Source organism: Pipistrellus kuhlii, unplaced genomic scaffold (assembly GCF_014108245.1).
Source record: "Pipistrellus kuhlii isolate mPipKuh1 unplaced genomic scaffold, mPipKuh1.p scaffold_m20_p_4, whole genome shotgun sequence".
Classification (NCBI taxonomy): Eukaryota; Metazoa; Chordata; class Mammalia; order Chiroptera; family Vespertilionidae; genus Pipistrellus; species Pipistrellus kuhlii.
This window is the reverse complement of record NW_023425540.1, coordinates 80,507,675-80,534,398: the sequence shown is the minus strand read 5'-3', so window position 1 is coordinate 80,534,398 and position 26,724 is coordinate 80,507,675. Positions and strand designations below refer to the sequence as shown.

At 52.2% G+C, this 26,724-nt stretch overlaps 1 protein-coding gene across 4 annotated transcripts in view; it reads right to left on the bottom strand.

The window, feature by feature from the left end:
• MYH11 (myosin heavy chain 11) overlaps positions 1 to 26,724 on the bottom strand; it is a 123,716-nt gene that overhangs the window by 12,098 nt on the left and 84,894 nt on the right. For all 4 annotated transcript variants that reach the window (XM_036411368.2, XM_036411369.2, XM_036411370.2 and 1 more), the window contains 22 exons: positions 24,854 to 24,972; positions 23,643 to 23,795; positions 22,540 to 22,713; positions 20,157 to 20,330; positions 18,261 to 18,375; positions 17,589 to 17,782; positions 16,066 to 16,187; positions 15,893 to 15,962; positions 15,564 to 15,724; positions 13,648 to 13,756; positions 12,800 to 12,931; positions 12,499 to 12,705; positions 11,507 to 11,644; positions 9,906 to 10,029; positions 9,410 to 9,581; positions 7,735 to 7,947; positions 6,216 to 6,360; positions 3,684 to 3,890; positions 2,480 to 2,584; positions 2,238 to 2,390; positions 1,762 to 2,010; positions 58 to 270 (listed from right to left, as the gene is read on the bottom strand). In XM_036411368.2, the coding sequence (XP_036267261.1) occupies positions 58 to 270; positions 1,762 to 2,010; positions 2,238 to 2,390; positions 2,480 to 2,584; positions 3,684 to 3,890; positions 6,216 to 6,360; positions 7,735 to 7,947; positions 9,410 to 9,581; positions 9,906 to 10,029; positions 11,507 to 11,644; positions 12,499 to 12,705; positions 12,800 to 12,931; positions 13,648 to 13,756; positions 15,564 to 15,724; positions 15,893 to 15,962; positions 16,066 to 16,187; positions 17,589 to 17,782; positions 18,261 to 18,375; positions 20,157 to 20,330; positions 22,540 to 22,713; positions 23,643 to 23,795; positions 24,854 to 24,972 (3,449 nt within the window). The remainder of the gene's footprint in view (positions 1 to 57; positions 271 to 1,761; positions 2,011 to 2,237; positions 2,391 to 2,479; positions 2,585 to 3,683; positions 3,891 to 6,215; positions 6,361 to 7,734; positions 7,948 to 9,409; positions 9,582 to 9,905; positions 10,030 to 11,506; positions 11,645 to 12,498; positions 12,706 to 12,799; positions 12,932 to 13,647; positions 13,757 to 15,563; positions 15,725 to 15,892; positions 15,963 to 16,065; positions 16,188 to 17,588; positions 17,783 to 18,260; positions 18,376 to 20,156; positions 20,331 to 22,539; positions 22,714 to 23,642; positions 23,796 to 24,853; positions 24,973 to 26,724) is intronic.

Below are 26,724 nucleotides of genomic sequence, written 5' to 3'. Positions count from 1 at the left end.
TACATGGCACAGTGGGTGGGTTGGTGAAATGTAGACAAGCGAAAAAGAGAGACTTACATTCTTGCCTACGTCATCCTTGGAGCTAACCAGGTCCTCCATCTCGGCTTTGAGCATTTTGTTGGTCCTCTCGAGTTCCTCTTTGGCCTCCAAGGCCTCCTCCAGGGCCCGCGCCAGGGACAAGGCCTTAGTTTCCTTTTCCCTGGCTTCCGCCTCCGCTCTGTCCCTCTCATCCGCGTATTTGGAAGAGATGTTTTTCTCCTCGGCCAACAACTGCAACACAACAGGAGACCCAGAGGTGACTGGCCCCTAGACTTCACCTGAGGTCCCGCTGCATTTCACTGCAAGGCCCGTGTCCTGCGGAACTCTCCCAGGTGCTGGTGTGGTTAGAAATCTATGGACATCGTTCCTGGTTAAGCTTGCTTTCTGGCTTCTGGGCCAGCCTTATGCAGAGCCAGCATCTGCTGAGTCTGTGCTTTGAAACCACAAATGATGCCCATTTTGGTTAGAGCAATCAGCTACTGAGGTCACAGTGACATTTAATCCTGCCAGAGGCCAGCTACTCTTCTTGTTTTATGGCCACAGTAGCTAGCTCTCAAAAATGCTCTGTGCGCCCCCAGAGTGTGTGAATGGATCTGCTCACACTTGTCCCTCTGCTTGGAGAAGCAGTTCAAAGAACACTCCATACTGATGTTAGTGTCACCTTCTGGAAAGCAGCGTATTACATATGCAAAACCCAGACTTCCAGAATTCAACAAAGACATATAGGTAATGGGATCCCAAACAACACAGTCAACACAAAAACGCTACATCTGTGACAGGAATATAAATAAAAGGGCCCTCGGGCCCTTGGATAATGAGGACGAGCTGGCAGCACAGAGAAGGGAAGGCTGGTGGAAAGTGGAGTCAGCATGGCAAACAGAAGCCCAGGACTCTGAGTCCAGCTGGGGAGGGGCAGTGAGCCCCCACATCTCCCAGTACAGTCCCTCATTGGGGTTTAGAATAGCCCCAAGTCACAGCTACTAAATCTGAGTAACATCTTAAAAGTTAGTATTTAGTGGTTTGAACCTTACAGGTATATGTGCACTTATTAGAACTCAGTGAGTGTACACTTAAGATTTGTGCATGTCTTTGTATGTAAATTTTACTTTAAAAGAAGCAAAATTGCATATATTTTTAAAACTATGCAATGCTGAGGTATTGAAGGGGAAATATACAGAGGTCTATAATTTTCTTCGAAATTTATCTGAAAGATGAATGACATTCTGATAAGTCAGAATGTGATAGAGTGAGTATGGTGAAACGTTGAAGATGGAATCCAGGGGGTGGGTATTCAGGTGGACAGTGTTTTCAAATTGTGTGCTTGCAGTTCTTTGTACTGAAATGTTAGGGAAAAGTGGTATTTAAAGGGTAGAAAATTTAAATTACTGGGAACACTCAGTAGGCACTCAATTAAAAAAACTTGAGTGAATGAGATAAATAAACCTCATTCCTCATGGGGACGAGAAACTAAGGCATGTGATTGGGTTTACAGACGGTCCCACTGGTAGTGGCCCCTGGAAAGGTCACAGCCTTCAAAACTGTCACTCTCCTTACTCTGACCCAGGAGCCCTACTGTTCCACAGTCACTAACGCAGGCCAACTGTGCATCCGTGAGCAAGCGGGAGGGTGCCGACACACACCCAGCAGCCACCCGGATGCTTCGCAGACCCGACTCCCCCAGCCAGCGTCTGTGCACAGCGGTGGGCCCTCCAGCCCGCCTACCTGATCAAACTTCTTCTGCTTCTTCTCCAGGTTGGACACTAGTTGCCGCTGGTTGTCTAAATCGACAACCAGGTCGTCCAGCTCCTGCTGAAGCCTGTTCTTGGTCTTTTCCAGTTTGTCATAAGCAGCTGCCTTCTCTTCGTACTGCTGCGTGAGGCCCTCGATTTCCTTCTGGAACCTCTTCTTGCCTTCCTCCAGGGCCTCCACGGTGCTGGCAAAGTCCTGCAGCTTCTTCTTTGAATCGGAGAGCTGAAACGGCAGGGTTGGAGGTGGGGTGAGAGGAGGCAGTGAGGGATTCCCATCCCTGTCCCCCAGGCCCCGAGAAGCAAAGACCGCCTTCTCCTCACTGAAGACATTCAGCAGCAGGAGGAGCCAGCGGGCCAAGCAAAATGGCGCCAGTGCTCTCAGACAGCACGTCGGAGCCCCTGAGCTACCCCGGAGGCCTTCGGCCCGGAAAGGCCAGGGCATCGCCGCACCTGGATGTTCAGGGTTGAGATGTGGCGCTCCAGGTTCTGCTTGGCCTCCACCTCCTCATCCAGCTGCTCCTGCAGGCTGTTCCTCTCGTCCTCCAGCTGGCGCAGCTTGGTGGACACGTTGAGCTTCTGCCGGGTTTCTTCTTGAAGCAGCTCCTGCAAAAAGGACGCACGGAAGTCCCAGGAACTCACCCCCGGGAAGGCTGTACCCCAGGCCCCTCTGGACGATGGGATGGGATACCCACCTGGGTGTCCTGGAGCTGGGACCCCAGGGTGGCCACGTCCTTGGCCAGTTTGATGGCCTTCCCTTCCGCCTCGTTGAGCATCCCTGTGACGCTCTCCACTTCATTCTGAGGGGGCGAGAGACCGTGGTGAGCTGGGACCTCTAGAACAGGATCCTCTTTACGAAAGAGGAACCCTTTTCTTCTCAAGAGATACCACCGCCACGTGGTGTCCCCTGACTGAGAAATACCCGTGAGCTGTGGGGCCTGATCATGGCGGCCCCCAGGGAAGAACATTGCCTACAAGTCGGGATCCCTGGCCTCCTCACATTTACAGTGAGGACACAAACGACCTTCACTCCTCTAGAACAGTGCTGGAGTTGGGATAGCAACACCCCTGCCCTCACCTGGACGTGGAGAATATATGGAATGTTTCCCCCGCTCTGTCATCCCAGACTGTAAGCACACTAAATATTTATCAAACATTTGACCATATCCCATGAAAGGAAAGTCGGGCCATATGTCTATTCAAAGCTAAAGAAGACCAAAGGCAAACAGGCTGTGTCATTCTCCAGGTTAACACCCATCAATAGCTTCCCGTCACAAAGACCAACGTACATTTAATAGGGCCCTGAAGGCGGGCAGTGTGTCACCCAGCCACAGCCTGCCCCCCTGGTCCCATTTTGTACCACATTTCCCTTCCAACGTGGCCTTCTAGCTCTACCAGCCTCATGTGATCTCATTTCCCACGTACAACTGGGCCTTTGCAAATGCTGTTCCCTTTGCCTTCTCTGTCGGATCATACATCTTAGGGAAGCCTTTCCTGACGCCCCCTCCTGCAGGCCAGGCCTCTTGTTGTTCATACATATCACGTTAAGTACCACCCGTTCCAGCATCATTTTACATTCATTTTTGTGATTATCAGTGCCTCTCCCTCCACTAGGCTGGAATTCTCCTGGGGCAGGAACAGCATCTATTCTCTTCCTTGCTGCTGTATCTCAGGACTCAACACAGTGCATGGCCTAAGGCAGGTTCTCAGTAAATACTTGTTGAATGAACGGATGAAGGTTCTTAACGATTAAACTGGATGGATGACCATCTCTAGTGACAGTAGGGATAGAACTAGAGGAAACCGACTTGCTTTGCAGCAAGAGAGACTTCGGTTGTCCGGGGAGTGCAGCAGCCCTTGCAGAGCGGGCACCAGGGACGCCCCGTGCGGCCGCCTCACCTGCAGCTTGTGGACTTTGTCGTTGAGCTCGGCGCGGGCGCGCTCCCCGTCGCTGCACTTGGACTGCAGTTCCTGCAGCTGCACCTCCAGCTTCTTCTTCTTGTGCTCCACCTCCTGCTTGGCCTGGTTCAGGACCCGCAGCTCGCCCGCCAGGTCTGCGTTCTCCTTCTCCAGCGTCTGCTTGTTCTTGTCCAGGTTGGCCTTGGCCTGGCCCGAGAGGCAGAGGGGGAGGGGAGGCGTTACAGCCGTGGCCGGGAGAGCGTTGTCAGGTAGGAGCCTCTGCCCTTTCCCTCCCCAGCCGGGTGCAGGGATGAGACAGAATCACCAGGAAGACTTGGGGTTCTGTTTTCCTAAAGCGCAGAGGTCTCCAACCTGTATGCCTCACGGGCTGCAGCCAACCTGCTGTCATGCCCCCTTCGGCCTTTCATTACTTTCTGAAGAATGAGTGCCAACATTTTAATAAAAGAAACGTCACATAAAACTCTGGACTCCCAGCTTCTCTATTAAACAATCTAGTGTCCTATATCATGACGACTGTGGCGATGGTTACCCAGATGCAGGCGTCTTCAAACTACGGCCCGCGGGCCACATGCGGCCCGCAGAGGAGTCTGATCCGGCCCGCCAGGTTTTTTGGGCAGTGAGCGCAGCCGAGGTGTTACAGTAGGAATTAGTAGTTCATATAGTCCGGCCCTCCAGCTCTCTGAGGGACCGTGATCTGGCCCCCACTTTAAAAAGTTTGAGGACCCCTGCCCAGATGCATACATTTGTCCAAGTTCACTAAGCTACACACTTAAAATCGGTGAATTTTACTGTATATACCTCACTAATTTCATGGGGAAAAAAATATACAAAACAATAACAACAACAACTAAAGCTATGGAAACAGAGGAGTTTCAGCTAGCCCTATAGATGGGGCAGCTACACTTCACTTGGGCCCAGTCCTTACCATCCCTATCGTCCATCACATTTACTATCAAATGCACACTATTTCAGTGATTGTTAAGAAACCAGCTCCTGTTGGCATGTCAATCTCCCTGAGAGAGAAGTGTTTGGGGTGAGAGGAGGGTTTTTGTTTTTACGGGGCCGGAGGGTGGGAAATAAGAGAAAAGCAGGAAGGTGCCAAGGGCAGAGGAAACAACACTCAGCTTTCCCACAATGCCTAGGAAGGACCATCAGGGCCCAGGCAGCCCCAGGGAAGCCATTCATCCGTCCCGGTCATGACTGAGCTGTCAGTGCCTCAGCCTCTTAGGGGAAACTGTGCAGGTTGATAAGCAAGGACCCCCGGGGATGTGGGCACCCCCCCCAAATTCTTCGCTCCGCTGAAGACCCCAGAACTATGGCAAAACCACACGTGTAACAGGCGGTCAGGTGGGAATGATGATAAAAGTTTTCCCAACCTACTGGGACCAGGGCTCCACGTTTGTACCAGAGTCATCACAGGTAAACAATAGGCGCTCCTCTGTTTAGAGCACCTGAGACCACGGCAGGCGTCTGCAGCCTCCACCTGGTGCCATCAGCGGCTGAGTGGTCCCAGAGGCCTGGCTGTGAACTGGGGCTTGGCTTCCTGAGACACAGAGTCAAGGGGACACATGGACCTTACTACTGTCTGGAGTGTATTTTGGACGGTGGGAATAGCCCATCTGGATTCGAATTATATCACAGTAAAAACAACTGGACAATAGACAGGGAAGCCAGTCGGAAGGGGAAATGTATGCTGTAGTTACAATCAGCACAACCTTCCTTGTCTGAAATATGTAAAGAGTTGGTGAAATGTTGAAGATTGGTATTCAGGTCCCAGGTGACAAGGGGATGGGAACACGTGTCCTTGTTCATGGGGAGGGTGAAGGGAGCTTCTCAGAGGGTGGGCCTGGAGGGCGCCTTTTAGCAGAGGCCCCGGGTAAAACCAAACCAGGGTGTGCAAAACCTGGGAAAAGCGTCTGGCCTGTCATCAGTGCTACAGAAGGGGTGGCTCCCGTTATTGAAATGAAAGGGGACGTTGAGATTCTGATAGCACAGGGGAGTGAACTGGCTCACAGAAAGATACTCAACAAACCAGCTCATGGAATGCGATGCACCTTGACTGGGACTTAAACAGATGCAAACTCCCACCATTTCTGGTAAAGCTATGGCCTAATTTCACCTGGATTATGGAATACTTGGTGCAGGGAGGTGGGGAATGTAGGACTGAGGGTGAACAAATTCAGACTTTAGGGAAGCAATGTATCAGGAGGTCATGCGTTAAAAAAAAAAAACCTCACCTCTGGGAATGAAACTCGAGGAAATTGTGGGTTTTGTGTGCTTGTTTTGTTTTTAGCTATAAAATGTGCATAATAGCACCTCCCTCTGAGGGTGGCTGTGAAGATTAATCGCCATCCTGTACGGTACACAGACGATAAACGCTGGCTGCTGTCTTTATCGTCAGAAGCTTGCCTAGCTTGGTGCTTGTCTTAGACAGACTCTGGCCTGTGGTTATTTGAAGCTGTGGACGTAGCCTGCGTGGACGTGTTGTCACGAGAAAGCATCGCCACTCACCCTCTTGAACTGCTCCAGCTGCTCCGTGAGCTCCTCCACCGCCTGGGTGTGCTTCTGCCTCATCTCCTGGACCTGGGCCTCGTGGGACCGCGTCTCCTCGTCCAGGGCCTTCTTCAGCACCGTCACCTCCTGCTCCCGCTTGGCCCTGCATGGGAAGGACACCGTAATGGAGGGAGACGGGCTCCTCTCAATGTTGTGCAAAGGACCCAGAGCGGACATCTCTATCACCACCTCTTCCTAGCTGTGTGACCTAACCTCAGGTGACCTAACCTCTCTGGGCCTGGAATTTCTTCAGCTGGAAAAAAGAGGAATATGTCACCTGCTTAGAATTTTTCAGGGCCAGCAAATATCCACAACAGATATTTGAAAGAATTGCAAAATGACTGGCAAAATGTTCTGAAATATATGAGTATTAGCTCTTACTTATTGAGCACTTACTGTATGCCAGGTCCTGACCTAATTTCTTTAATATATCATTTCATATAATCTTCAGAATGGCCCTACAAAGCAGGTATATTACTATTTCCATTGGACAGCTGAGGAAACTATGGCTAAGGAAGGGTGAGCTGCTTCCCTGAGTTGTTAGAACCACTGTGTGTAGGACCGGAAATGGAACCCAAATAGTCTTGAGTCCGTGTTTTCAAGGCCTGCCCCCGGGGTTTTCTGTATTGTTGGCCAGGTGGAAAGGGAGCACAAAACCCAACGTGTGGGAGATGAATCTCAGTGTTCACACAGCGCCTGACACAGATGCTCTCTAATTACATTTGTGTGTTTATTGAATGAACAAATGACCTAGTTTCACTAATGTTAACATTCATTTTTCTAGCAGGGGACCTGTAGTTGTTCTGTTGTGGTCTGTCTGATTGCCTGCTGTACATCTTAAATCAAAAACCAGTCTGATAATGCCTGGCCAGTATGGCTCAGTGGTTTGACCACCGACCTATGAACCAGGAAGTCACGGTTTGATTCCTGGTCAGGGCACATGCCCAGGTTTTAGGCTTGGTCCCTGGTAGGGGGTGTGCAGGAGGAAGCCAGTTGATGATTTTCTCTCATCATTGATGTTTTGATCTCTCTCTCCCTTTCCCTTCCTCTCTCTGAAAACATATTTTTGTAACAGCAGAAACAGGAAAATTTAGTTTGATAAGGTTATTTTAAAAATTTAACACAAAACTGACTGGTAAACCCACACACTTGGTGACTGGGGCTGGGGGCGATTTACTTACACACACATATACATGAAAAGACAGGAAGGAGATGCCCCAAAATGTTAACAGTGGGGGAACTAAGGGTGATGTTTTTGGTGTCTACTTTTCTCTAGTTTTCAAATTATTCTCTGATGTCCCACTACTGTGATGTGAAGTAATAAGATTAACAATAATCACACTTGTGTCAGTTACAACAAAACGCAGTCAGGACAGTAAATGCAGGGCCTGCGGGACCCTGTGACTCAGGATTGGCTGGGCTCACTCCGCCCGCACCAGCCACCCCATCAATGCAGTGGACAATGGTCCCCTCTCACCGGAGCTCCTGCTGGGTGGCCGTGCTGTCCAGCGTGTCCTCCAGCTCCGTCTTCAGCGCCTCCAGCTCCTCCCCCAGGTCTCTCTTCTGCTTCTCAGCCTTGTTTCTTGCGGCCCGTTCTGAGTCCAGGTCCTCCTGCAGGTCTGAGATGAGACCCTCCAGCTCCCGGATCTTCTTGAGGGCGTTGTTCTTCTGAGCAATCTCATCGTCAAGCCTGCCAGGGACAGGTCACCGGAATGAAGGTCCCAGGGCCCCAGGCCTCTGCTGTCGCACACATGGCCAACCATGGTTTTCCGGGAGCCGGCCCCTCGTGCTCCGGGGACAGTAAAACATGTGGCACCCCACCCCCAGGACACAGCAGATCCCTCCTTGCTACACTGGACTGCGTGGACATTTACGTAGGACATGATGGGTCCCAAGGTCTGTATGGAGAATAAGTAGGTCATGGTTTTCTGTGTGTGTGAATGCAAAGCACTGGCCCCAGTCTGGCATGGTGCCCGATTCACAGAACAGGCTCACTAGTTACTTTCTGAACATTGGACAGCAATCCCTCCTTGGTGACTACGTGCTCTTCCCCTTCGCTCACACAGGGACTGAGTGTCTGCTGCATGCAAAGCCCTGGGCCAGGCGCTGTTCTGGGTGATGCTACAGCCAGGCTCCCAGCCCAGGAGAGGCAGTGGGCCTTGGTCACGGTGGGATGTGAGCAGTGTCGTTCGAATGGGGTGGAATGAGTCAGGCGTTTCATGGAAGGGAGTTTCCTCCTGATGCAGGGAGTGTGGGGGGAAGAAGGGGAAACGGGGAGGAAACAGCATGAGAGAAGCACAGAGGCAAGACTCTGCAGGGCAGGGCGAGGTGGGCAGGTCGGTAGCATTGCACTTGTGAATGGGCAGCAGTGAGAGAGGGAGCATCATGGTGGGGTAAGGGTCAGACTGCGGGGACAGGTGGGCACTGAGTACCAGGCCAAGACCTGGGTTTCCTGCACAAGGCAGCAAGGTTTGAGTAGGTTTATGACCCAACGTGAAGTTTCTGGTCCATCCCTCTAACAGTCAGGCAGCATGACCAGGGGATCAGCAGAAAGCTTTGGGGCTCAAATCCCAGCTCTGCCTCTCAAAAGCGGGGTGCCAGTCACACACTCCTTCACCTCCCTGGCTCAGCTTCCTCCTCAGTGAACTGGAGAAAGCAGCGGCACACCTGGCCAGGTATCTGTGAAGATGCTGCTTAAAAGGAGCATAGCACACGGCGAGCAGGTGAATTTATTGCCAGCGTGGGGCCACTAGGGTGAAGCCATCTCAGGGTGGGAGGAGGGGCACATGGCAAAGGGCTGGCAGAACCGAGGGCTGCTGCCTGCTGGCTGTGAGAGGGGCAGGGAGGGCAAACGCTAGGGAGGGGACTGGAAGTCACAGAAAGGGAGACCTTGGAAGGAGGCCTGGAGGGAGAGGAGGGCCATTCCAGCCTCAGACATGGGGTGTGGGAGGCACCATGGAAGGGCCTCTGGGGTCACCTGGAAAAGCAGGACTGGGGTGTGGACAAGGAAGGCCTGGGTGTCCAAAAGAGAGACACATGGGAGACACAAAGTGCTCTGGGCTTGCATTAGATGGAGGCCTGCCTGGAGGAGGAGGAGGACTGGGGCCAGCGGATGGGCAGAGCCCAGGCACACACAGGCCATGGCCCACTACCTGGCCAGGGCCGCCTGCAGCTCCTCCTCCTTCTTGGCCAGCTGCATCTTGAGCTCTGCGATCTGCGCCTGCAGGTCCGCGATCTGCTCGTGGAAATCGCTGGCCTCTCCCTCCAGCTTCCGCTTCAGCTTCTCCAGCTCCTGCCGGTTCTTCTCCTCCTTCTTCAGCCGCACTAGACAAAGCCGGGCCCCTCAGGAGGCAGCAGCCGCCAGAAGGACCCCTGGAGGACGAGCCTTTTCCCACGGAGGACAATCACGCACACACACACGCACACACACCCTCGCTGGCAGCAGTCCCGCCCGCGCCACTCTCAACACAGAGCTGTCAGTGCCCTGGCGGGAAGGGCCTTCGGTTATGACTGTATGTTGGCTAAGGGAGACCCTGGAGTCTGGGGAGGATCTGCCTCTCTTGAAATAATCTGCCATCCTCAAGTTTCCTCTCTGATTTTCCTAGTTTTAAAATACCGGTTCAAAGCCTCTTTGGGTAGCCCGTTTACCTTCCAGTTCTGAAATCATAGATTCGTGCTTATTTTTCAGCTTGGTGAGGTTCTTGGCCTTTTCTTCCTCTTCTGCGAGGTTCGTCGTCAAGTCACTAATCCTCTCCTCAAGGAGTTTTCGCTCCTTTTTGGGGAAAGAAAAACACCATTAGTCTTTTCTTTTCTCTTTTCTTTCTTTTTTTTTTTTTTTTTTTTTCCTTCTAGGAGCTATGTCTCACTTTTAGTGATTTTCAGATAAATAGCTGGAAGGAAAACCCACATGATAACCAAATACAGCATAGAGTCTGAAATGGTGACGAGAAGTTCCTTCATTTCCAAAAGTCCGCCACCTCTCTTCTCATGTCACCATGCCTCTCACACTTCACTGTGCCAGCCAATGGAGCCCTCCTGGCTCACTTCTGAGCAATCTCATCGTCAAGCCTGCCAGGGACAGGTCACCGGAATGAAGGTCCCAGGGCCCCAGGCCTCTGCTGTCGCACACATGGCCAACCATGGTTTGGCCCTTCCCAGCACGTGCCAGCTCCTCCCTGCCTCGGGGCCTGGGCACAGATGGAGCCATCTGCCTGGGGTGCTCCTCCACCTCTTCTCCCTGTAACTGCTCCTCGGGCTTTAGGCTTCCACTTACATGTCACTTCCTCCAGAAAGCCTTCCCTGAATAACCTCCCTCCCTCCACCCCTAGCGCTCGTCTCATAACACGGGCGGCACCTCCTTCAGAACCCCGCTCACAGTGGTTATGAACAGTTATGTGTGTGATGATCTATTTGCTGTATCGCTAGAATATAAGCCCCACAAGGGCATGGTCCTCTCTCACCACACATGCCCTGCCCCTAACGGGGCCTGCTGGCATCTGGCTGAAAGAACCAAAAGGAGCCTGCCCTCCATGGGGCCAGTTATAAGTTACTGATGAGAGCCAAAACCGGTTTGGCTCAGTGGATAGAGCGTTGGCCTGTGGACTGAAAGGTCCCGGGTTTGATTCCGGTCAAGAGCATGCACCTTGGCTCTGTGCGCATCCCTGGTAGGGGGTGTGCAGAAGGCAGCTGGTCGATGATTCTCTCTCATCGATGTTTCTAGCTCTCTATCTCTCTCTCTTTCTCTCTGTAAAGAATCGATAAAATATATGAAGAAGAAGAAGTAGTAGTAGAGGTAGTAGTAGTAGTAGTTACTGACGAGGGTGACCGACTCATCCTGTCTGGCACTGGGACTTTTCCGGGTTTGGTGCTGGAAGTTCCACGTCCCCGAAGCCCCTCCATCCCAGGCGAACCAGGACAGCTGGTCACCCCGTCGCTAACTGGACATGGCCCATGAGAATGTGGGAGCGGGCGCAGACTCAGGCACCCTGGCCTCCTCTGCACACCTTGGGGGCTCCCTTGGTCATGGTGCTGCCGAGACTTGCTCCGCGGCAGCCCTGGTGCTGGTGACCCTGCCAGGACCCAGTCCATGGCACACCGGCCTCCACAGGGCGGTCACAAAGATGCCTTGTCAGAGGAAAACCTCTGCTTGGCCGTCAGTGCCTTTTATTTGGCTAAAAAAAGAAACACGATCTGAAACCCTTGTCCCTGGTGAGCCTGTCGTTGGAATGCGGATGCTCAGCCCCACTCACTTTGGACAGTTTGTTGTTCTGATCGTCCATGACCAGGATATCATCCTCCAGTTTCTTGATCTTGGCCTCGGCCGTGACCTTTTCAAGTTGTAGCTTCTGCCTCGCTGCTTCCTCCTCCTCCAGCTGTTCCTCCAGGTCCTTGTGGGGAAAGAATCACAGCCTTGCTTAGAAGTCACTCTCCTGGAGCCCTGGGGACTAACTGACACAGGCTGGGCCTGATGACACCCCGTGCTCTGCAGCCTCCTTTCATTGGAAATTAAGGTTTGCCTCACGAAGTCTCTGTCCCCTCACCTACAAAATGGGGACAGTAGGTACCATGGCAGTTTTGAAGTGCATCCACAGTGGTGGAGCCTAATTCATCTTCTTGCATGTGGGCAGGACTTGGGGACTTGCTTCTAATAAAATCAAGAGGAAGTGATGGAGTGTACCGTCATCAATCAGGCTCTAAGAGTCACCGTGCCTTCCTCCCCTGCTCTCTCTCACGCCACTCAGTCCTTCTGGGGGAAGCCAGCTGCCGAGTTGGGAGGACGCTCAAGCCGCCCCGAGGAGAAGCTCACATGGTGAGGAACCGAGGCCGCCTGCCTACAGCCATGTGAGTGAGCCACGTAGGAGTGGGTCTCCCAGCCCCAGACAAGCCTTCAGATGACTGCAGCCCAGCTGGCATCTTGAGTGTAACTTCATGAGAGATGCTAAGCCAGACTCATCTAGCTAAGCCACTGTCAGATTCCTGACTATGTGAAATAAATGTTTATTTTGGGTGTTCTGTTCTGCATAATATAAATACCCCTCACACACAGCTATTATTAGGAGAAAAAAAATAAAAGCACACGAAAGGCAGGGCAGAACAGGGCGGGCGTTCGAGGAGACCTTTGTGCACAGACGGCTGTTCCCTCCCAAGTCTTCGTCTCTTTATCTGTGCAATGGGGACATTTTTCATCAGACGGGCCTCACAGGCCTGCCTGCAGGGAAGGTCATCCCCTCCAGCGCCTTACCAGCATCTGCTGGGCCATCTTCTTCCTTTCCGCCTGCAGCTGCTGGCCCCGGTCCTCCTCCTCCTCCAGGCGGGCCTCCATCTCATGCAGGATCTCCTCCAGCTCCTGCTTCTTGGCCGCCAGCCGGACCCGCATCTCCTCCGCCTCGGCGTACAGCTCCGTCTCTGCCTGCAGCTGCTCCTGCAGCAGGTTCTTCTCCTCGGCCAGCTGCACGCGGGGGTGGGAGGCGGCCAGTGAGTCTCCTGGGAGCAGGCATCCTGCCTCCCCCTCGGACACCCCCGTCACGCTCCCCGACAGGCACCTGCGAGTGCTTCTGCTCCAGCTCCTTGAGCTCGCTCTCCGCCTTCTGCTGCCGCTCCTTGGTCTTCTGCAGCTCATCCTCCTTGGCCTGCATCTCCTCCTCCTGCCGTGTCACCTGCAGCAGGGGCTTCACCTGCACACACACACACACAGACACACACACAGTCAGTGCATCATTTATTTTCATGGCAAAAGGGATACAGTCTTGTAATAAAAGTCGATCAGTGCTTCTCAGCCAGGGATGATTTTAACCCCCCCCCCCCCCCCAAACAAGGGGATGATGTGTGACAATTTCTGGAGACAGTTTCAGCCATCACAACTGGGGCCAGGGGTGCTACCAGCATCCAGGGAAGCTGCTAAACATTCTAGAATGTTTCAGCAGCAACACTGCAAGAACAAATTGTACCCAGAGATACATGCACCGCCTGGACAGATCACCTGAAAACAGTGCCAAGTGAAAAGTCAGTGCTAAAAGGTATGACCTCATCTACATAACAAAATGACATAATGTTCAAATGACAGAACTTTAGAAATGTCAACAGTGGTTGCCAGGGGCTATGAAGGAAAGGGTGTGGCCATGGAAGAAAGTGGGTGTGGCTCGAAAAGAAATGGGCGTGGTTATAAAAGTGCACTGTGAGGGATCCTTGTGGTAGTGAAAGTCTCTGGATCTGTGTTCAGGTCATGGCTGTAACCCCGGTGCCAAAGAGACAGGCCTGGGGCATCGCCAACAGGCCAGGTTTGATCACAAGCTCTAGGTTGTGCACCCACTGACAACCATCTCCAGTCCCACATCTGGAGCGAAGACCAGGGTGGGGGGTCCTGAGAACTGGGTGGGGCCAGAGCACTCACCTTGGTGAAGAGCCTCCACCACTGCCAGTTGCGCAGCTTGAGGTAGGCGGCACAGTTCCTCTGAATCACCTTCATGGCGGTCAGCTGCTGCTGCCTCTTGGCAAAGGCCCTGGGGAGAGGGGCAGGGGGCCGTGAGAAGCCCTGGACGCCCGACACCTGTCTCATCTTGCTGTCATAGCATCCCACCCCGCAGCATCCTGAAAGCAAGGCACATCTGGTTTGCTTGCGATTTTGTGACAACCCCCCCTTTTCTCCAGCTCGGGTCCTTCCAGGGGCTCTGAGCACCAGCACAGGGGTACTGTCTAGGCACAGACCATTCAGATAACTTGGAGGCCAGGGCCTTTCTCAGCGGGCAAGGGGGACCCAAGGCTCACAAAATACCCTGAAACCAGAGCTGTGATCCAAACATCGAGGAAACCAGTCCGTACTATATACATCATCCCTGGGGCCCAGCGGAGTGTCTGACAAATCTGTTCCTTCCTCGGGCGTGTTTTAGAAACCTCACACCTGAGCTAGAACTAGCACTCTTGTTTAAGGGCTGTCAGGTTTGAGAAACCATGAACAGGGAGTGCAACCTCTTCTCTGCCATCTTGAACGTGGGTGAACTTGAAGAATAAAACTGCCCTCCGTAGTCTGGAGGTGGGGTTGGGGGTTGGGGTGGTACCAGAATTATGAAACTTAAGTTAGGTCTGTCCCTGGACCACGAGCTCCCCAGCTCTGGCCTTGACCATCTTGGGGTCCCTTGGCACTGAATCAGATCGACACCATCAGGGCTCTGCAGATGACAGCAGGAGCCATAATCCATGATGACATAACTCTGCACAGAGCGGCTCCACCAGTTCCTGCCAGCCTTGAACGTTACACCCTCACATGGGCCCAGGCTTCCCAACACAGAAGAGGCATCAGACCTTCCCAGACCCTGCCTTATGAATCCCATCTGGACATAAGGCTACAGATACAGCCACATACCCTTTCCTTGGGCACCTAATCATAGTCTCACACTTCTGAGATGATAACCAGGCACTGTTCACAACCCTTTTCAGGAAGCATTCCACCGACTCCTCATAAACAATTCCACGAGGTGGGAATGAGTATGCTATTTGCCATGGAGAGACCTGAGGCTCAGAGAGGTAGAGTACCTTGCCCAAGGACCATGAGCAAGAGAGTGGGGAGCGCCGGGACTGGTTTGGCTCAGTGGATAGAGCGTCGGCCTCCAGACTGAAGGGTCCCGGGTTCGATTCCGGTCAAGGGCATGTACCTTGGTTGCGGGCACATCCCCAGTAGGGGGTGTGCAAGAGGCAGCTGATCGATGACTCTCTCTCATCAATGTTTCTAACTCTCTATCCCTCTCTCTTCCTCTCTGTGAAAAATCAATAAAAAAAATATATATTTAAAAAAAAAAAGAAAAAAAAAGAGAGTGGGGAGCCAGGATGAGAACAGAGGTCTAACGCTCCAGAGTCACAGTCCTAACCTCCCTGCCTGCCCTTCGAACCCAGGCCTACATTAAACGGTAGCATTTCTTCCCCCCAGGAAAACACGGCCATCCCATCAGTGGAGCATCTTAACGCAGATGGCCTAATAGAGTCAGGGAATCAGAGCATGAGGCCAGCCGGCAGGTGTGGCTCAGAGGTTGAGCGCCAACCTAAGAACCAGGAACACGGTTCAATTCCAGGTCAGGGCCGATGCCCTGGTTGTAAGTTCTATCCCCAGGGTGGGGCATGCGGGAGGCAGCTGATTGATGATTCTCTCTCAACATTGATGTTTCTCTCTCTCTCCCCCCATCCCTTATTCTCTTAAATCAATAAAAATATATTTTTTTAAAAAAAGGAGAAGAACGTGAGGCCAGCAAGCTCCCTGAAAGTGTGTGTCCCCCACCTGAGTGTGTTTGTGGGGAGGGGACAGTAGGCGGCCCTTACTTTCTGGCCAGGTAGCCGCGACACATGGCCTGGAACGCCATGATGACGTCGGTGATCTTCAGGTCCCGCTCCTCCTCCAGGTGGGCCAGGACCCCGGTTCGGAAGAAGATCTTGCTCTGCCCGATCCTGTACAGGTTGGGGTCAAGTTCCAGGGCCTTGATCTGCAGAAGGAAGGAAGGAAGACAAGTGTTCCCATTCTCCGCCGTGCCTTGTGGCCAGGGGTGAAGCCTGTTGAAGGAAGGTCACCCCCAAAGCAGCTCCTGGCAGTGCCACCAGAGCCAGGGAGGGCTGCGGCCGGATTTCGGGGGGCGGAGCGGGGCTGGGCTCACCATGAGGATGCAGGCCTGCTTCCCGTCCATGAAGCCTTTAGGAATGGCATTGGCGGCCAGGATCTCGTAGCTGGAGACACAGGACAGAAGTCACCCACCGAGCGCCTCTCCATGAGCCATCCCTCCGCTGCCTGCTCGCCCACCGCCCCGCCGGTGCCCGCCTCGGGGCTCACCGCTGGCGGAACTCCTGGAAGACGATCCTGTTGGGGAAGCCCTGGCGGCAGATGCGGATGCCCTCCAGCACCCCGTTGCACCGCAGCTGCTCCAGCACCAGGAAGGCGTCCAGCTTGCCGGACTGCAGAGGTGGAGAGGGCGATGGGCCACCGGGGCTGGAACTCCGGGAGCAGCAAGCCCCGAATCTCAGGCCTGGGTGATCCCCCTCCCCCCACCAGGCCACCAGGATCAACCCGGTGAGGACTCAGCTGAGGGCTCAGGAGATCCCTCTCTTGTACTTGGTGGCACTAGCATCACCTGGCTTCTTCCTGGTCGCTGTCCTCTTCCTCGCTTCCTGTCCATCACCAGTTCTAAAGCTCCAACCTCCCGACTAGCTCCCAACCCACCCGCTTCTCTCCGTTGGCCATTGTCACTGCCATCCACTCGCCACCCTCTTCTCCTGCCCAGACCAAGCCCACCCCAGCCTCCTACCTGATCTTCTCACCCCATCCTGCCTCCCTCTTCACCCCCTCACCTCCTCATTCGGTTTCTAAGGTACAAACCTGATCATGATGTACCCCTGCTTGTAAAACCCCAGGGGTATCACAGGAGGAAGGCCAGGCTCTGGTTTACCCACAGGCACTCCCTGATTGAGCCCCTGACACTGGTCAGCCCCAGCTCTTCCAACCCCTTCCTCCCGCCATCACACATCAACGTGAAACCCCTGCCTAGCGTTTTCTTGCCAAGATGCTTTGTTCGTTACCTCCACACTGTGGTTGTACTGGTCCCTCTGCCCAGGATGCCCTCCCTAACCTCCCCTTTCCTTCACCAAGCTGATGCCACTCGGCGTGCCCGTTCCATAGGAAGCTCCCTCTCCGCTGTTTTGGAGTTCTCATACTTTAGCACATTGCACCGTGGTCATCAGCTCGTGTCTGCCTCTCCCACAGACCTCCCGCCCTAAGCACTGCTGACACACTGTGTGGGGTCCTTCTCTGCTGCGGGGCTGCCCTGCGCACTGTGGGACGCTTACACAGCCCCGGCCTCTACACACTGGATGCCTGGAGTAGCCCCCTCCCAGCGATGACAACCACAATGTCCCCGGACGTGGCCAGATGTCCCCTGGGTAGGGGCCCCACTGCCCCGAGCTGAGCACCCCTGCACCGGACTACAAGAAATCTGCAGGTGAGGACGGCAATGTATCCAGCACTGTCTCCCCTGCACTCGCGGGAACTCGGGGACTACCAGCTGGAGTGGTGAATGCATGGAGGTTTGATGCCTCGTACAGCAATTCCAGGGCCACAAGTGTCTGGACACCATCTCCCTTCCTCCTTGTCTTCTTCTGCCTCTAGGATGGGGAGTGGACCCCCAATCCAGCCACCCTTCCACCATGTCTGATGGAGCCCTTGGGGTGAGGGGTCTGGCTTTCTTCTTGCCCCTCTACCCCCGCCTGCCTCTCCCTTCCCTGCGGACCCTGGTGATGTCCCCGGGGGATGCTCTGACCGCCCCCCCCCCTCCACCCCCAGCACCTGGCGGGCGGCCTCACCCTCTTCTCGTGGTTGGGGATGATGCAGCGCACGAAGTTGGGCGTGGTGTTGCGCAGCGTGGTCATGAGCTTCCCCAGCTGCTCCTTGTACAGCTGCCCCACCGTGCGGAACATGCCCTTCTTGGTCTTGGAGGCGCTGGGCAGCGAGCTCTCCGTCATCTTGGCCATCTGGTCCAGCCCCACGATTCGGTCCACTGGGGGAGAGGGGCACATTGAGGGCGCCATTGGCCTCTGGCCCTCCCAGGACCCCATTCTTCTCTTTGCTGCCAATGCCTCCCTCCAGCACTAGGTAAGGGGGATTGCTTTCCAACTCTTATCTTCTTGGGGAATCTGAGAGCTCCGGGTGATGGAAAGTGTGTGGCAGGGGTGAGGCAGGAGTTCAGTCTTTCCAACTCCAGAGTGGGCACTCCCACTCATCATGCCTCGGACCCTACTGCCTCCATCACTGTCCTGATGTCAGACCTGGGGCCCAGGTGTGGAGCTAAGGGGCTCTGAGGTGGTTGAATGTATCAAGACGTTGCTAGCACTTGCCAACATTGCCCTCTCTTGCAGCCTCACACGGCCGCCCCTCCTGGGAGCAGGTGTGGGCATCAGGGGCAGCTGGAGGAGGGAGGAGGGACGAGGGGAGGACCCTGGTGCCCAGCTCGCCAGCTCCAGCAGGCGGGGCCTTACCATCCTTCCACAGGTCGGCCACAAACTTGTCGGAAGAGGCGTTGAGGAGGGCAGTCACGTTGTCATTCAGCGGGTCCATGTTCTTGGTCAGCCAGGCGCTCGCGTTGTAGTCCACCTGCCAAGTACCAGCCTCTGGTCAGGGGCTCCTGCTTCAGTTCTGAACTAAGGGCAGGGCCAGAGTCCTCCCACTTCCTTCCCAGCTCTTCCAAGGTCAGCGAGTAAATGACATTAGCAGCTGCCATGGTGAGAATCCATAAACTCCAATGAAGAAACCAGCAGATTGGGTCTTTAAAGGGCCCTGCATACACACACAGTAGGGCAGCAGCCAATGGCAGCCACTGCTGGAAGGCCTTGTCTCTATTCCTTGCCTTCTCCTAGTAACCCTTCTCTGGCAGCCTCCAGAGCCTGGGATGATGCCAGTTGCCCTCCGAGTGGTGAAGAGCTTGGCTGATAATAAATGTCTCCCTCACGTGAAAGTTCCCCCTCCTCTGGGAAGCCTCAGCAACAAGGCCAGTTTTCACATTAGGTGTGTGGACCTCTTCTCCTCTCTCTGATGAACATAAGTTTTGTAACTGGGAGATTTTGATACATGGATGTAAATTCCCAACTTGAATACTGACCATGGCCAAAGCCTTCACTTTTTTACTTTTTATTATTTATTTTTGTTAATCCTAACCTGAGAATATTTTTTCCATTGATTTATTTTTATTTACTTTTTTTTTATTATTATTATTATTTTTTAGAGAGTGCAAGGGAGGGAAGGAGAGAGAGGGGGAGAGAAACATCAATGTGAGAGAGACACATTGATAGATTGCCTCACACATGTGCCTCAACTGGGGCCAGGGATTGAACCTGCAACCCAGGTACAGGGGCCAATGCTCTAACCACTGAGAAAACTGGCCAGGGCAAGCCTTCATTTCATGATTGTGACTAAGAAATGGAAGCAACTCGTAAAATATCTCTGGTGGGTTCTTACGGGACATGGGTTGTTATGGTGATGGTCAGGCCTGATCTGAAAGAGGACTACAAGGAAACCACCTGTAAAGTGGGGAAAGAAAAACATTCTCTCTCTGCGCCTACAGGAATGATGCTTCCTTAAGTATAGGTAGGAGCTGGCAAACTTTTTTAAAGGCCCAGATTCTCAGTTCTGCAGGCCATACAGTCTGTCATAGCCATTCAACTCTGTAGTTACAGCATAGAGACAACCATAGATGTTATGTAACCAAGTGGATGCCAATAAAACTTTACAAAAACAGGCTGTGGGTCAGATTTGGTGCATGAACTCTAGTTTACTAAACCCTGATTTAGGGCATTGCCTGTTCCCATGATGCAGTGGGGATTCTAGAGAGTCAGTAAAAATGCTCTAAGATTCTGTAAGCCAAGCCAAGTTATGTCTTTCTACATTACCCAGGAGGCACAGGGGAAGGTTCGGTACATTAACAGCCACGAAGGACAAGGATGATGATGGTTATGGTGATAATGAAGAGGAGGAAGAAGAGGAGTTGACAACAACAAGGTGACAACATCACACATTACTCTGGATGGAACAGGCTGCCAATGGCAAACCCAAGGCCATAATAAAGGAGATTCTTGTGAATCCAAAATTGGGTTTATTGGTCACCCCATTCTGGCTGGCTCTTCCTGCTGGGTTTACCCTGCATCAGGAAGAATTTAGAGTCTATACAAGATAAAGAACTAGCTGACCACCATGGTTGGGTTACATATATATATATATCTTGTCCCTTCCAGACACTTAGACGAAATCATAAATAGCCTTGCTTGGGATTTTATTCACACCGGATGCCTTTGGTTCTGCCATTCCCGAGGTGATCTTGCTCTGAGCATTCCTTGTGAGGTCCCCAGGACAGACAGACCCCTGGGACACGCAATGGGTACCTTCCCAGCATAGTGGATGATGGAGAACTCTGTTTTGTCCTTGAGCTGCTTGGGCTTCTGGAACTTGGGGTGGTTGCCCTGCTCTGAGCACAGCTTCTCCACGAAGGACGTGTCTGTGGCTTTGGGGAACCAGCACTCCTCGTCCAGCAGGGCGAGCACGCCTGGAGGGTTGTTCTGTGGAGGACAAGCAGGGCAGGGTCACAGCCAGGGCTCAAGCCTCAGGCTCACCACCTAAACACACGCACAGGCAGCTCCCTCACTCTCATACCATATCTGCCTACATATAAAGATGGATGTGTACCCTCTTTATTTTTGTTCCCTCCCTGCAAAATATATCCTCAAATTACCATGTGTCCAATGGACCAGCACTGGAGATAGAAAGGCAAGCACCACCAACAGAATATGTTTGCTCCTGCCCTCTAGAGGGCAGTACATGCAACATCACAAAGATTTTACACCTTGCTTTATTATATACACTAGTGTGCTGGTGCACGGATTTGTGCACATTGAAAGGAAATTAATTAGAAGAAATATTGTAATATCGCTATTCGCCCTTTCTGTATAATAGAAGTGTCAACCAAATTCACGATCAACAGTGACATATCGAAACATGAGTACCACTGGCGCCAACGAGAGCTTTATATGTATCATGCATGCGCAAGTCAACCTAGCCTTTTATATATATAGAATAAACTTGCTTAATTAGACCTGCTTTCTGATTTAGCTAAACTTTTTCCAGCCCAGTGAAGTGCCCCAACTTCTCTTTCAGGTTATTGTCAGCAACACAGTAGTAAATATCAACAAGAAGCAGATTGTTATTGTAGATCGCACAGAGAGAACAAATGGTAAAATATTTAACTGCAGCAGTGTTTTACTATATTCTGCGCAGTGAGAAAACCTGAAGTCATTTTCAAGATCCACCATTTCTTACTTCTTTTCAGTCAGCTCAAGTTTCTAAACTTTCTAAACCTCCTTTTTCCAGCTAATGAAAATAAAATAGAATTCTACCAAGTCTCCTATTTCCTCTACTCCAGGATTTCTATGAGGATCAAATGAAATGAGGCATGGAAAATGCTTCACAAAGACTTAAAAGTGTAAAATGTTTGCACCTGGCTATAAAGCAAGTCAGGTTCTTGGGCTGAAAAAACTCTAAGGAGGCTAGTTGCCAGGGAGAGGAAGCCAGGTGTTGCTATGTGATGTCATTACCAGATGCCCACAGTGACCATGTTCAAGCTGGGCTGTGGGCAGCATTTTGCACCATGGGGCATCACTGGCTGTAATTTGGTGGGTTGTCACTCGGGTGGTGGTGGGACATGTGTCCCACTTGGGGGAAGCCTAGTGTTGGTTTTTTGGCACCAGGCCCGTGGTGCCATTTATTTTTAAATGGCCAGTGCGCATCATGGCAGCTCCTGCATTATGTGTCTTTCCTCTGGTGGTCAGTGTGCATCATAGCTACCGGTCAGATGGGCAGACACTTAGCCTTTTATATATATAGATTCACCTCAGGATTCTTTTTAGTAAAGCACTTTCCTGTGTGAGACAGTCTAGACCAGTGTTTGGCAAACTCAGTTAACAGAGCCAAATATCAACAGTACAACGACTGAAATTTCTTTTTTGAGAGCCAAATTTTTTAAACTTAAGCTTCTTCTAACGCCACTTCTTCAAAATAGACTTGCCCAGGCCGTGGTATTTTGTGGAAGAGCCACACTCAAAGGGGCCAAAGAGCCGCACGCGGCTCATGAGCCGCAGTTTGCCGACCACTGGTCTAGACTAACGTGTCAAGAGCCCAGCCCTATTTGCAAATGCCATTCATTCTGCTGGAATGGTCTTCACTCTTTGGACTCAGAATTAGGAAGTGCTCCCCCTGCTCTGTGCAGTCATTCTCCGCCCTGGCTTTATCAGGATGTTCGCTTGTTTCACTTGTTTGTCTGGTTCTATTGCCCGCTGCTTCAGGAGGACAGAGGCCAAGTTCATCTCATTGACGGTTACATCTCTAACCCCTAAAGACGGGCCCAGCACATAGTAGGTGCTCAGTAAATAGTCATTCATCAATTATTCATTGGGCACCTACTATGTGCATGGTTTAGGGGTTTGGGGTACATCAAGTGCACAAAACAAAGATTCCTGGCTTTGTAAATAAATGAATGGGAATGAGGGGAAGGAAAGGGAGGGGAAGGGAAGGAAAGGAAAGAAGAAGGAAGGGAGGGGAGGAAAAGAGAAATAAAAACGGAAAATACCTTTGCTTTAACATGTGGGGTAAGGGAAAGAGTGACGGAGCCCACAGGGACTCAGGGCTGGGGGAAGCGTGCACACACAGAGAGGGCAGGGCCCGTGTGCCGCTGCAGGGGCCACACACGCATGCGAGTGTGACGGGGGCCCTCACCGGCCGCTCGATGAGCTCGATGCAGGGCTGCAGGTCCAGCCCGAAGTCGATGAAGTTCCACTCGATGCCCTCGCGCTGGTACTCCTCCTGCTCCAGGATGAACATGGTGTGGTTGAAGAGCTGTTGCAGCTTCTCGTTGGTATAGTTGATGCACAGCTGCTCGAAGGAGTTCACCTGCGCGGGACAGTGAGGGGGTCGTGAGCATCGTGGATGGAGGCTGGGGCTCGGGCCTTAAAGAGACGCTCTGCCCTGGAGAGAGCCCCAGGGCCCAACACCCTTTCCACCAGCGCCTGCTCTGCCATTTCAGCACCCAGCGCGGGCTCAGGCCCCAACAGCAGCTGCCTACAGGTCACGGCAGGCTGGCAAATGGACCTTTCTCCTGTCACGTGGTCTGCACACACACTGCTTTAAGGATGCTCATCCCCTCCATCTGCACAATGATTTGTGGGAAGGGAAGAATCACCCTGTAAGGTATTTTATCACCCCCATTTTGCAGATGCAGAGACCGAGGCTCGAAGAGGGAGTAATCCCATAGCAGACAGGTTTTGGAATATCTGTCCATTCAAGACTTCCCCTCTCATTGAGAATGTCCCTTCCACCCATGGGCGTGAGATCCATTTGCCATGCTGCACCACACGAACTAAGGCAAGACCCTGGAAATAGTGCTTGGCTCCAAGGTGACCACGTGGTCCAATCCTGGTGAGTCTGAGTCCAAAAGACTCAATGCCAAAATGCTGGTTAGAACTGGCTGCTACTTTGGTCAACAGCGGGAACTGGCTGCAACTGCCAAAGCTGCTGAGAGGCTGTTGAGGGCTGTGGCTGTGATCTTGCCACCATAAGGGGAGTCAGTGTGAGAACAGGTCAGAGTGGGGGATGGTGGAGAGAGGGGGATGGCAGGAGATTGGGTCCTGCGTGTCTGACGGAGGCCTTCTCAGTCTCATAAGCCAATGCGTTCCCTGCCGGACTTCTGTCCCTTCCACCCTCAAGGACAGCCCCCACCCACAGCAGCCATCTGCCTGCCTTTCCCCAACAAGATGCGTGCCCCGAGGGGAAGCTTCACCCCGGAGAGCCACGCATGGCTGTACCATCCCACCACACCGTACCTCAAAGATCTCAAATCCAGCAATGTCCAGGATTCCCAGGAACGAGGCCCCTTGCCGGTGGGTCTTGTCCAGGGCTTTGTTCACACGGCTGAGGATCCAGCGGAAAAGGCGCTCGTACGTGGCCTTGGCCAGAGCCTCGATGGCAAAGTCAGCCTGTGGGGGGAGCGAGGGGACACGGTTACGCCTGTGGGCTGTGTTTTCACAGGAACCCAGTGGATGGCTCTGATTTTTATTCTTCTCCTACTTCTAATCGGCCCTCAAAAAACAGACACACACAAAAAGGAAGCAACACCCTCTCTGCACCCAGCAGAAAGTGGCAGGGAGGGAGAGCGAGCTCAGATCTGAGGAATGACTGTGTGGATACGTGCACACGCACATCAGAGGGACCTGGCACAGAGAGGCGCTGTTCCACAGGTGGTCAGTATTGCCCCTAGGAAGGGGACACAGTCATTTCAAAATCTTTAGGTCAGCTGAAGCCGGTTTGGCTTAGTGGTGGATCATCGGTCTGCGGACTGAGGGGTTCCAGGTTCGATTCCGGTCAGGGGCATGTACCTGGGTTGTGGGCACATCCCCAGTAGGGGGTGTGCAGGAGGCAGCTGGTCGATGTTTCTCTCTCATCGATGTTTCTAGCTCTCTGTCTCTCTCCCTTCCTCTCTGTGAAAAGTTGGTAGAATGTATTAAAAAAAAAAATCTTTAGGTCAAGTCTGTTCTGTCCCCTCCAACTAAGAGGTCAAGATGAGGTCATGGGTGAGGGGCTCTGCTGTTCCTGTGCAGTGTTGTGTTTTCAAAACCTGGCAGGGGACTTTGATTATTCTGGTATTGGATAGACGAGGGACCAAGATACGGACAGAGGAAAAGGAAGATAGATTGATAATGTATAAATGGGTAGAAACATGGATGGAAAGATAAATGAATGGGTGGATAAGTGGATAGGTGGGTGGGTTTAGGGATGGATAAATGATGGACGGATGGACAAAATGTGAATAGATAGATGAATGCATGGATGGAAACATGAAGGGATGAATGAATGGAGGATAAGTGGGTAGATGAATGGATGGATGGATGGATGGATGGATGGATAGATAAATGAATGGATGGATGGACGAGTGGATAGATGAATAGATGGATGCATATATGGATAAATGAATGGCTGGCTGGCTGACTGGCTGGATGTGAGATTCTGTAGGAATAAAGAGTAAGTGCATCCTTACCTGTTCTTTGGTCTGAGCTTTCTGTACCACATCCCGCCCGACTTTTATACGTGGGGTAAGGATGGCTCTGGTGAAATCCGTCACATTAATGCCCATGAGGTGACAAACTTTCTGAGCAGCTGCATGGAGAAAACAAGCATATTAAGCGCATCACAAAGAGAAGGCTTGGGGACTACGCACATCACATGGGACATGTGCACAGACATTGGTTTTGGTTGTTACTGTTGTTTTGGAGAGATGGATCCCTATAACCTGCCTTATTGGGGAGTGTAACTCATAAGTAGTGCACACAGCATACGAGTCCTAAGAACTTCTGTTAGTGACCCACCCCCAGTTCACCGCTCAGAGGCCATGACAGGGTGGGATGGAGGAGTGTTCCAACTGGGGGCTTCAGGCCAGATGCTCTAGGTTCAAGCCCTCGCCCCTCCCACGTCCTAGTCACGTGATGATGGAAAAGCCATTCAACTCCCTGGAGCACATGTGTCAAACACAAGGCCCGCGGGCCAAATCCGTCCCGCCAGGCCTTGCAATGTGGCCCGCACCGCGCTGTCATCACTGCACTCCGCTGCGTTTCCATCACAATGACAGTTTATGACTGTTCAGTAAACCATTCGACCCACGATTTAGGCTGGATTTTAGATTTTGGCCCCTTCTCTGATTGAGTTCGACACCCCTAACCTGGAGTCTTGTTTTGCTCGGCTTGTAAAAAGAGTCAGCTGTTTGGTACCCTGTGGGGTTGTAACAGTGTTAAATGAGGTCAGATATGGGAAGTGCCTGACATTTAGTCAATTATTGATAAACACTTGTTCCACTGTTTCAAGAGACGTCGTGCAGCATTGCTGGTAGTGACAAAACATTGGAAACACCTGAAAACCATTAATATGGGAGCAGACAGACCATGGTATTTTCATAAGATGGAATACCAAATATCAGTAAAGGGATGACCTCCCTTCCTTCCTTCCTTCTTTTCCTCTCTTTCTCTTTCTCTCTCTCTCTCTCTCTCTCTCTCTCTCTCTCTCTCTCTCTCTCTCCCCTCCCCCTTCCCCCCAGGGGTTCTCAACTAAGGATGATTTTGCCCCCAGGGGATGGACATTTGACAAAGTCTGGAAACCTTTTTGCTTGTCACTCCAGGTTGTGCCACTACTGAGAAACCCCGATCTAGACAATGGTGAGTATAGAATAGAAACAAAATCAAGTCGAAGAATGGTGTTTGTAGTGTGCTATCATTTCTATAAATTAAAAACACTCACAAAGCAACTTTCTATATCATTCCACCGCATGTGAGTGACAGTGTAAAGGCGAGGCTGAGGATGTGCAGGGGAGGCATGGGGAGGAGAGGACCTAGTTGGGAGAACAAGGGCTGTCCCTGTGTTTGCAAATCTATGTCGCTTTGTTTCATTTTAAAGACAAAGCAGCATTAAAAAATAGTCCCAAATAGCAGTTGTGGATGGTGAACTCGTGGGTTCTTGTTATATGTGTATTTCTGCATTTAAAAGGCTTTTATTAAAAAAAAACATTATCCATTAACGTGAAGACTAGTGTTGCGTGATAGTTCACACATGCATGGCTGGTGACAGAATAGAGTGGCTTTAGGATGTTTCCCATGTCTTTGCCAGGTGCTTTTGGGTTTCCCTTTCCCTGAAGGTCTGTCTCAGAGTGCGGATTCCTGGAATGTGCCTTACTGAGGAGGGCCACACGGGAACCATCTGCCAGGTCCAGGGAGGGTAAGCTCCCGGGTTGCAGAAGCAGCACAATATCCAGCCCACGGCTGGGGCTGGGGCTGAGGCAGCGGTGGGAACTGGGAACCTACGTTATCCTTTCGGCTCAGCCACCAACAGCACGGAGGTAGCCGGGCGAGCTTTGCAAAACAT